Genomic DNA, 9,633 nt, shown 5'->3' with positions numbered 1-9,633 from the left:
TTGGGGGGGGGGCACCTGGGTGGCTCAGTCGGTTGAGCATCCGACTTCAGCTCAGGTCATGATCTCTTGGTTTATGGGTTCAAGCCCCTCATTGGGCTCTGTGCTGACAGCTCAGAGCCTGGAGCCTGCTCGGATTCTGTGTCTCCCGCTCTCTCTGCCCCTCCCCCACTCGTGCTCTGTCTCTCTCTCTCTCTCTCTCTCTCCCTCTCAAAAAAATAAACATTAAAAATTTTTTTAATTTTTTTTAATGTTTGTGGTCACTGATGACTTTAAATGTGTCTTCACATGCTAAATTCTTACTTTTAGATATTGTCTTCTCTGAAATTGCCTTATAAAACCTCAGCCCATTTTTCTGTATTAGGGAAGTATCCTTGCTTTGATTTGCAGGCCTTCCAGATGTTAATCTCTGGCTTCAGATATTGCAAATACCTCGCCCTATTCTGTCCCATGCTGGCTAACATCGCCTATGGTGTCTTCCATGGAACAACAACAAAAAAACTCCATAATTTTGATGTACTTAAACTCACCAGGTTTTTGGTCTGACGTTTCGTGCTTATCGTTTTTTGTTTGAGAAGTCCTTCCTTGTCCTGAGGTCACAAAGCTATTTTACTGCATTAACTTTATAGTTTTGCCATTTTGTTTAGAACCTTTACTCTGCCTGGAGCCCATCTCTGGATGAAGAATTAGATATGGATCCCGTTTTATTTTTCTTCATATAATAAGCCAGTTTTCCAACACCATCATCACACCATCTGTCCCTTACTGGTGATGCCACTAATATTGTGTCTTAAGTCCCCCAGGTGTATATAAGTCTGCTGCTGAGCCCTTCATTGTCTTCCACTGGCCTTCATGCCTATCCCTGCTCAGACCCCATGTTGGATTTACCATGATGGCCTCGTAATAGCTTTCTACCAAGTCTTCTTTCCATGCCCTCTTTCACTAAGGGTGACTAGCTATTTGAGGCCTATATTCCTCCAAATGAATTTTAGAGTACATTTTTGGGAAGTCTAAACAATCCTTTGGAATCTATTAGAACTGTGTTGTATTCATAGGTTAATTTGTGAAGAACTTTTGTCTTTCGATATTAAGTTATCCATCTGGCACAGAGCCAGTATGTCTTATTTCCTGTACATTTGTTATAATGTAATGAAAAATACAAGGAATGAAGAAGCAGGAGCAGAACAGGAAGAACCAGCCATGGAGGCATGCTGGGGGACCCTCCTTGCAGCCACAGATGGCCACTGCAGCCCAGGGCCTGAGAAGCTGGTGGCCCAAGCAAAGCTCTGGCTTAGCCACTTTCACGCTGGGCCGGGGGTCCGGGCACTGGGCTCTCTGCCATATCTCTTGGAAGCCTCATCCATTCCGTGGGGCAATTACTGCTCTTCCCTGCTTTATGGGTTCAGTAGGTGAGGAATTGGCCCAAGGCCAGTTGCAGAGGAAGAATTTAGTCCAGACAGGCTGACCTCAGACTTTGTGCTTTTAATCATGGTGCTGTCCACCTCCTAGTTTGCTACTGGATCGCGTGGTGATAGTGGAACCCCATCCATCCTCACCGGGCCTTGGGGTGCCTTTTGGCCATCACTCCACCTGGCCTTAGTACATGCTCAGCTGGACACTCAGAGTCACTTTTGCAGTGACCCCAAGTAATGACGGACCCCGGCCCCCCTGCCCCTGCCTGGCCCTGGGGTAGACAGCCAGCTGGAAAAGAAACACATCCCTGCCATCGACCACGTCTTCCCATCTTCCCTCTCCAGCTGCACCAGGAAACCCCGCGCGTTTGGGACTCGTGGTTTGGCTGCCCCCACGTCGGACTGGGAAAGCCAGAGCCCGGGGTTTCCGCTGAGACTCAGGGACCAGGACTGAGGCAATAATTCTTGAACCCAGGAAATGCTCTAGGAGGAAGCATCAGCAACCCAGAGAAGCCTCGTTCTGCATCAGCCCAGCTTGGAGAATAGCCTTGGGCAGGTTGCTAGACGTCTCCCGGCCTCCATTTTCTCCTCCCCACACAGGGCTGGTCTACTTGGCAGAGCTGTAGAAGGAATCTGGAAGGGATTTTTAAGGTTCACACCTCTCCTATTTTACACACAGGTCGCAAAGGTTCCCGTTTCACACAAGGGTTCCACCTGATCTTTCTGTGAGCCTCAGGGGTCTCTAATTCCTGCCGTGTCTGTACCCGGCACTTTACTTTTGTCCCTTCACTTAATGCTCTCAAGTCGGGGCGAGAATTTGATGATTTCCGTTCTATGGATGGGGCACCTGAGGCTCAGAGAGGTGAGGCGACACACCCAACATCACACAGCCCCTAAGTGGCAGAGGCAGGCCTGTCAGACAATGAAGCAGCCGTGGAATACAAAGGTTTGCCCTCAGAAACTCTGAGACTTTGAGGTAAGAGGGCCACGACCTTCAGCGTGAGAAATTGGTGTCAGTGAAAGAAAGTAAGTCCCCAGACCCACCAAGTTTGTCCACAAACACTGATATACTGTGGCCCGGCTGATGCAAGGTCCACACCCTAGAATTTCCCTTCCAGGAACACAGCGACTTGCATAAAGCGAGGGCCCCTGCCTTCCTGTCTTTCATCTGTTTGTTGGGCGGGAGGAGGGAGAAGGGAGGGCGTCCACTCAACATAGTCATCGGGGAGCAGGAGATGGCTGGCGGCCCAGAGGCTGTGGGGGACGGTCTGACAACAATAGCTTCTCACCTACAGCAGGTGCTTGACCTTGGCCAAGCCCACTGGGGAGGGTGGGGGTGAGTAGGGAAGGTGAGATGTCCCCAGTGGTTCGGAACTCAAGGCTAGACTTGGGGCATGATCGTGGGCAGTGGGGCGGGCCAGGGGGCTGCTTTCTGTCCCCTCCACTCTTTTCTTTCTTTGTGTTGGTTTATCTGTTAATTCCCTCTCTCTAGCTGGCTTTCTCTCTCTCTTATCTCTGCCTCTTTTGTTTCCTACTGAGGAAACCAGCAACAGTTGCGAAATGGAGGCCCAGCCACTGGAGGTGACGTACCCAAGCCGGGCCTGGCCTGAGACACTCCACTGGCTCCGAACCATGCAGGCTGATGCCAAACTCATACATCCATCTATTCAGACAACAGATATTTATTTGGGGCCTGAAACGTGCCAGGCTCGGGCTGGGCTGAACCGGTGAATGAGGCTGATGGACCTGCTTGATAGGAGCTCAGGTTCTGGGGGCAATGCCTGCCCTCTCTCTGCTCAGCCCAGCCCTCTCCCCTGCCCTGCCCCTCGGCCCTCAGGTGTGCGGAGCTCTGGACCATCTGCCTTCCACCCCACTATGACAGCAGATCAGAGGTCAGGCCACACGTGTGGCGGTCAGGGTGGGGAGGGGAGCCTGCTTATGGTGTCACACCCACTATTGAGTAAGTGGCCTTCTCTGAAATTCGGTGTCCCCAGACAGCTGGAGGGTGGGCGGCCCCCGGTGGCAGGGGCTCCTGCTTATCTATCCATAGATAGACCCAAACCTCTAGTGCACAACTGTCCAAGTGCCTGAGAACAGGCAGCCAGAGGGTGGGGTTGTGAGAGGGTGGTGGTAAGAGGGAGAAGAGGAGAGGCTGGGACTCCTTCAAGGGGCAATTCTGATAACAGAGTGCCCTGTGACTAAAACCAGAGGTGGCCAATGGCAGAGATGAGCTGTTTTGCTCGGTAGGCAGGAGGTGCAGGTACAGGTACAGGTGAGGGCACCTGCTCTATGCTGGCAGCGGTCTTCAGACTCTCGCAATCCTGGATTTGTGGACTCTAGGACCCACAGAAGTATCTGGACGGAACCACTGAGGCCAGGTGGTCCAAACTGGCCCCCATCACCTCCCTTCGCCAGCCACATTGTACAAACATAGAAACTGAAGGCCAGAAGGAGGCAAGGAGCAGCCTGAGTTCACACAGGGAGTCAGAGCCGAGTCCACAATGTGCGGCCGGCTCCCAGCCTGACCCCAGGGAGGCCCTCTATTCTTGAGACGCGGTGTGGACCTGGTCAATTCTGGCGGTGCCAGAAGAGGAGGCCACGGCAGTCCGGCTGGGGAAGTAGAGCATGGCGAACCAGCAGAAGATGAGGACACCTGTCAGGAAGGAGAAGGACTGGATGAGCTTGGGGTCGGACCGGCAGGGCGCTGGGCAGCCTGGCTGACGGCCGTCCGGAGGAGAAATCTCTCCACTGCAAAAGCTCAAGCACGTATGGAAAAATCAGGCAAAAATGAAGCCAACCCCTGAAAGAGAACCAAATGGAAATCTTGGAAATGAAAAACGGAGGCCATGAAATCACGTATGCGTACATCTATCACAGAAAAGAAAGAGCAGGATAAAGGCATTTTCAGACATACAGAACAGCCACCACTACAGTGACCTTCCTTTACCCCCCTCCACGAAGGATGATTACAGGATGCACCCCAGCCAGAAGAAGGGGGAAGGTGGGAGCTATCAGAAGTGTAGCAAGTACAGACATTGATAGAAAAGTTAAAACTTTGTGTGTGCTTAAAAGAAATTTACACCACAAGTTTTAACCACGATAAACTATTGAGAAGCGTTCAAGGGCAGCTGAAGTGTAGGGACTGTTGCGTTTGGGAGGAAGAAAGATGGGCTGAGACCCGCACACTCAGCTGAGACAACTCGGTAGGGTGAAGCGTTCAGGCGTAAATATTAAGAGCAACCTCCAGAAGAATAATGATATAATCTAGTTTCAAGGTGTGTCCCTCCCCAGCCCCAGATGTTCCAGATGTGGGCTCCTGTTTCTTCCCCCGGGGATCGTCTCAGAGAGCCTGCTGTTGCTGACAGAGTCCGCACAGACCGAAGGCCTACTCTGTCCCCCACAAGTACTGTCTCAGGTACTCATTATGAAGTCTGGTGAGATGCCTGGGTGGCTCGGTCAGTCGAGCGTCTGACTTTGGCTCAGGTCATGATCTCACGGTTCATGGGTTCGAGCCCCGAGTTGGGCTCTGTGCTGTCAGCGTGGAGCCCACTTCGGATCCTTGGTCTCCCTCTCTCTCTCTGCCCCTCCACTGCTTGTGTTCTCTCTCTCTCTCTCTCTCACTCTCTCCCTCAAAAATAAGTAAACATTTTAAAAACTTTAAAAAATAAGATGGGGCGCCTGGGTGGCTCAGTCGGTTAAGCATCTGACTTCTGCTCAAGTCACGATCTCGTGGTCTGTGCGTTCGAGCCCCGCGTCGGGCTCTGTGCTGACAGCTCAGAGTCTGCTTGGGATTCTCTCTCTCTCCTCTCTGCACGTCCCCTGTACTCTCTCGCTCTTTGTCTCAAAAATAAATACATTAATTATTTACCAAGCTGTGTGTATGGCACAGTGTGAGGAGCGAGGAGGATGGGGGGACCGTCACCCACACCCCGGGTGCCTTCTCCTCTGCTGGGAAAGCAGAGGGAGGACGAGGTGGGGAGCAAGGAGCACACCTACCCATCGTTTCCTCTGCTAATCACTTCCTTCTGCCAGCACAACTCCTTACAGACTGTCCATGTCATGTGGCCATCACATCACGTGACCCTGCCCTACAGGTCACAGCTGACCGGACCAAGATGGCTCAGTCTGATCCTTGACTCTCCTAAAAACACGGACCGGACTGAGTCAGAGCACCCTCCCTAGACAGAGGTCACGGAGGGTGGAAGAAGCCGTCTGCGAGCCTGGGTAGGAAGGGACAGAAGGTGAGAGACTACGCGCAGCTCCAGAGAAAAAGACGGAGGCGGTATCTGCTTCGGTTTGGGTGGCTTTTCCTGACTCTGGTACCCGTTCCCACGAGGCCGGTCAGCCTTCCCGTCCTGGGGTCCTTGGGAGAGCCCTTGATTTGAGCCAGCCTGAGTGGAATCCTGTTTCTCGCCGTCTGCCTCCTCCCCGTGCCCCCAAAGCACCCCCTTGCAGGTGAGGCAACCCGCCACCGCCCTGGCCCGGAAGCCTCACCTTGCAGGGAGTTGAACAGCGCGAAGACATAGATGGTGGATCGGCCCAGGGGCGTGAGGATGGCCAGCCACCAGGTCACACCCACCAGGCTCGAGAGGCCCAGCACGGTGAGCACTCCCTTCCAGTTCGGTCCCTGCTCCTTGCCTGCTGTGGCAGTCGACAGAGTGAAGATCTTCCAGGCCACCAGGCCCAGGACCACAGCGCTGAAGAGGCAGGTGATAAGGAAGTAGCCATGGACGGTGACGTAGAGGGCAGAGACAGCGGTCTTCTCACGGAACCAGCACCTGGAGGCAGTAGATGGCCCCTGGGATTGGAGAGGTGGCCCTGTCCAGCAAGCCTCACGCAGTCTTCCCTAACTGACCTTCTGTGCTCAAGAAGACTCCTTCCCCCACTGCTACCCACCAACCCCCTATTCTCCTGGGAAGGGGCTGTCAAAAGGCTCCTCTCTGCCATCTCTTTAGGCCAGCGAGGGCAGGGGCACCTGGGTGGCTCAGCCGGTTGAGCGTCCGACTTCGGCTCAGGTCGTGATCTCGCGGTTTGTGAGTTTGAGCCCCATAGTGGGTGCTGACAGTTCAGAGCCCGGAACCTGCTTCGGATTCTGTGTCTCCCTCTCTCTCTGTCCCTCTCCTGCTTGTGCTCTGTCCCTCTCAAAAATAAACATTAAAAAAATAATAAAAATAAAATTCTTCCTAGACCAGCGAGTGCAAAGGGGCAAATTTAGGCCCAAAGACATGTTTTATTTGCCCCACATCATGTTGTTAAACAATTGAATTAACAACCACCCTTTGAAAAGTGGGAGGCTTGGCGTAAGCATCCAGATTTCTGCTTCTCTTGTAAAATGACACCCAGCAGCTCTGTGGATGCCCTCCAGAGGGACGATAGATGGGTGTGTGACTGCCAGTCTACTGCAGTCTCCCCCTGGACCACCGCGTGTGCTTATGTTACCTCTCTAGCCCCTGTGGCCCCTGCATTTGAGGTCCTGGGAACAAGACCAAGGCCCCACCAGCCTCTCTTAGCACAGAGCCATGGGCCCAGGGAAGGCATTCTGGGGGAGGCTCAGCTCAGCCCCGTGCAACACGCACTGCAGGGCAAAAGGCGTGAAAGAATATGTTCGTCACACCTCATTGTACAGATGAGGAGATTGAGGCCCTGGGAGGGGCCAGGCTAGGCCACACAGCAATTCAGAGGCAGAGCCCAGAGAGAACCAGGGCTGTCACCAATGTTGGGCAGGTTGTATCCTGCACAAGGGCAGCTGGCTGAGGGGGCAGGTGGGGCTGAGCCCCTGGCATGACAGGTTGGCAGAGCACCTTTTTAAATTTGCCCAAAGGTACCATATGGGCCGGTGGCGGCCCAGGCTAGAGCAAGGCATCCTGCCTCCGCTCGCTTTCCTCCATTTCAGACCCTCTGTCTCATTGAGCTTTCTCCATCCAGTCCTCAGTTTACCACTCCAGGCCATGAGCTAGCTGGAGGATCCTTTGCCTTGACTTACTCAGTCTCTCTTCCCAGGATTCCCTCCTCTCCCCACATCCCTCTGGCCCAGATATGTGCAGCCAGGGACCTGATGTCACCCCTGCTCCCACAGCCACCACTCACAGCTCCAGCGTGGCCATGTTCTTCTTGTCGCGGATGGCATAGTGGCCATAGCTGTTGGCGCTCCCGGTGCCAATGACGATTAGGGCAGGCAGGCCTGTGCACAACAGGAGGGGCTGCGGCACTGCTGGGCTCCCTTGGCATGTCCTCCTCCCAAATCCCCTCCAGCGGCCCATCCCCCAGGTCCTGAGCCTGTACAACAGAGAGAGCCCCTTCTCTGCCCTAGGCGGCTCTCCCTCCTGTCCCCCTCCCAGGGCCAGCCATGCTCACTGCCTGTCTGAGCTGCACCTACCCCAGCCCACGAGGCTCAGCTTCAGGAAATAGTGCCCAAAGTAGGTGTTGAAGACCTTGATGACGAGCAGATAGAGGTGGAAGGCTTCCAGGCCCATCCAGGTAAAGGTACAGAGTAGGAAATAGTGGAAGATGGCCCCCCGGGCCCAGCAGGTGGCATCTGACGGCTCACGGCCATGCCCCACATTGATGAAGAAGGCTAGATTCAGGAGAAACAAGCTAATGCTCAGGGCCACGTGGACCTTGGGGGCATCTTCTGACTTGAACCGCTGCCGGTAGAACCTGGGGTGAGAAGGGCCAATGAGAGGCTGCAAGAGGACGCAGCTCCCATGGGGCACCACGGCCTCTCCATTCCACCTCCTCTGTTCCGCCCCTGCCAGCAGCTGGAGTGTGGATGCTGTCCGGCTCAGGTGCAGAAGCCATCTCATGGCCCTCAGGGTCCTGTGGGGTCCAGATCCTGCTGGCCTCATCCCTTGACTCAATGCTCTGGCCAAACTGCATTCCTTGCAATTCCCTGAGTGCATTCTGCTTTTCCACACCTCCCGGACTTTGCCCCTGCTCTTCCCTCTGCTCTCAATGCCTTTCCCTACTCTTCCTTCAAAACTTCCCCGGGCCTTTCCTTCTGAGGAAGCTGTCTCTGACTGCCACTTATTCCAGGCTGATTTGGAAGTTTCCCGCAGCTCACTGTTGCCACCCCCCTCCTCTCTGGCTGTGACCTCAGGCTAGCACAGTAGGCCGGAGCCAGCCTTGCGTGCATTTGGTTGAGTGAGTAGATGGACTGCGGGACTGGGCACGGGTGCAGGAGGCTGGGACGTCGTAGGGAGAATGAGGCCCGGAGAGGGCCGGAGGCTCACTCCCTGTCCGTGGAGTTCACACTCTGAATTCCTAGCAAACAGATCCCCAGGGCTCTCACTGGAGGGACGAGAGCCCAGGGCTGCCTGGACAGGAGCATGAGGCATAATGTGCATCTCACCTGAGACGCCAGAGCCCACCCTCGAGAGTTGGTGACGATTCCTTCTGGCGCTCCAAGCCGGGCTCACAGGGTCCAGCGGCGCGGCCAGCTGGCAGGTCATGCTCAGCTTATTGGGGATGGGGGCTGTGTCCCAGGCGGGGGCTTGGTTGGGGACAGGGGTGGCACCGCTCACACTCACGGCTTGCTCTGAGATGGAGGGAGTGGGGCTGCTGGGGGCTGCAGCCCAGGCCCGCATGGTGACAGAGGCAGAGAGGCACGTGGAAAAGGGCAGTCAGAGGGCCCCAGACTGAGTCAGGAGACCCCAGGGCTGCTCCAGGTCAGTCACGGGTGGGGAGGCTGGGGTCCAGGGCAGGCTGGGGCATGTGGCTGCTCCCGCAGGCTCCTTCAAGCCCACAGTTCCTGTGGGTCCCTCGCCCATGGCCTGGACCCAGAGAACCTGAGCACAGGCCAGTGATCTCTGCCTGTCGGGCACCCACTCCTCCTTCTGGAACGGGTTTCCCTGAGGAACCCCCTTTCCCGCTCTCAGCCCTGCAGTTTGGCTGAGGTTAACCCTTTGTTAGTTCAAATAAAAGCAGGCACATGACCTGGCTTGGCCAATCAGTGTAACCCACCCCTTGACCACAGTGACCTGTTCCATCATGGGCAAATGGTTCAGGTTAGAGCAAAACTCAACTCTGGTATACACGGGATAAAATTGCATAGAAATACACACACACACACACACACACACACACACGCACAGAGGAAGGAATGCATGTAAAAAACTGTGGAAACTGTATTCTAGTTAGTAGCACTGTACCAATGCCAATTTCCTGGTTTGGGTATTAATACTACAGTTATATAAAATGCTATCACTGGAAAAAACTGTGGGACTCT

At 54.6% G+C, this 9,633-nt stretch overlaps 1 protein-coding gene across 1 annotated transcript in view; it reads right to left on the bottom strand.

Moving 5' to 3' along the window:
- Positions 1 to 3,206: 3,206 nt before the first annotated feature.
- ADGRG3 (adhesion G protein-coupled receptor G3) overlaps positions 3,207 to 9,633 on the bottom strand; it is a 28,008-nt gene continuing 21,581 nt past the window's right edge. Inside the window, exons 9-12 of the mRNA XM_040498132.1 lie at positions 7,786 to 8,066; positions 7,497 to 7,590; positions 5,904 to 6,187; positions 3,207 to 4,062 (exon numbers count right to left, since the gene is read on the bottom strand). Of these exons, the coding sequence (XP_040354066.1) occupies positions 3,950 to 4,062; positions 5,904 to 6,187; positions 7,497 to 7,590; positions 7,786 to 8,066 (772 nt within the window). The 3' untranslated portion in view covers positions 3,207 to 3,949. The remainder of the gene's footprint in view (positions 4,063 to 5,903; positions 6,188 to 7,496; positions 7,591 to 7,785; positions 8,067 to 9,633) is intronic.

Source organism: Herpailurus yagouaroundi, unplaced genomic scaffold (assembly GCF_014898765.1).
Source record: "Herpailurus yagouaroundi ecotype Mexico unplaced genomic scaffold, PumYag 190, whole genome shotgun sequence".
NCBI lineage: Eukaryota > Metazoa > Chordata > Mammalia > Carnivora > Felidae > Herpailurus > Herpailurus yagouaroundi.
The sequence above is the reverse complement of the archived record's forward strand: the minus strand, read 5'-3'. Positions and strand labels throughout refer to the sequence as shown.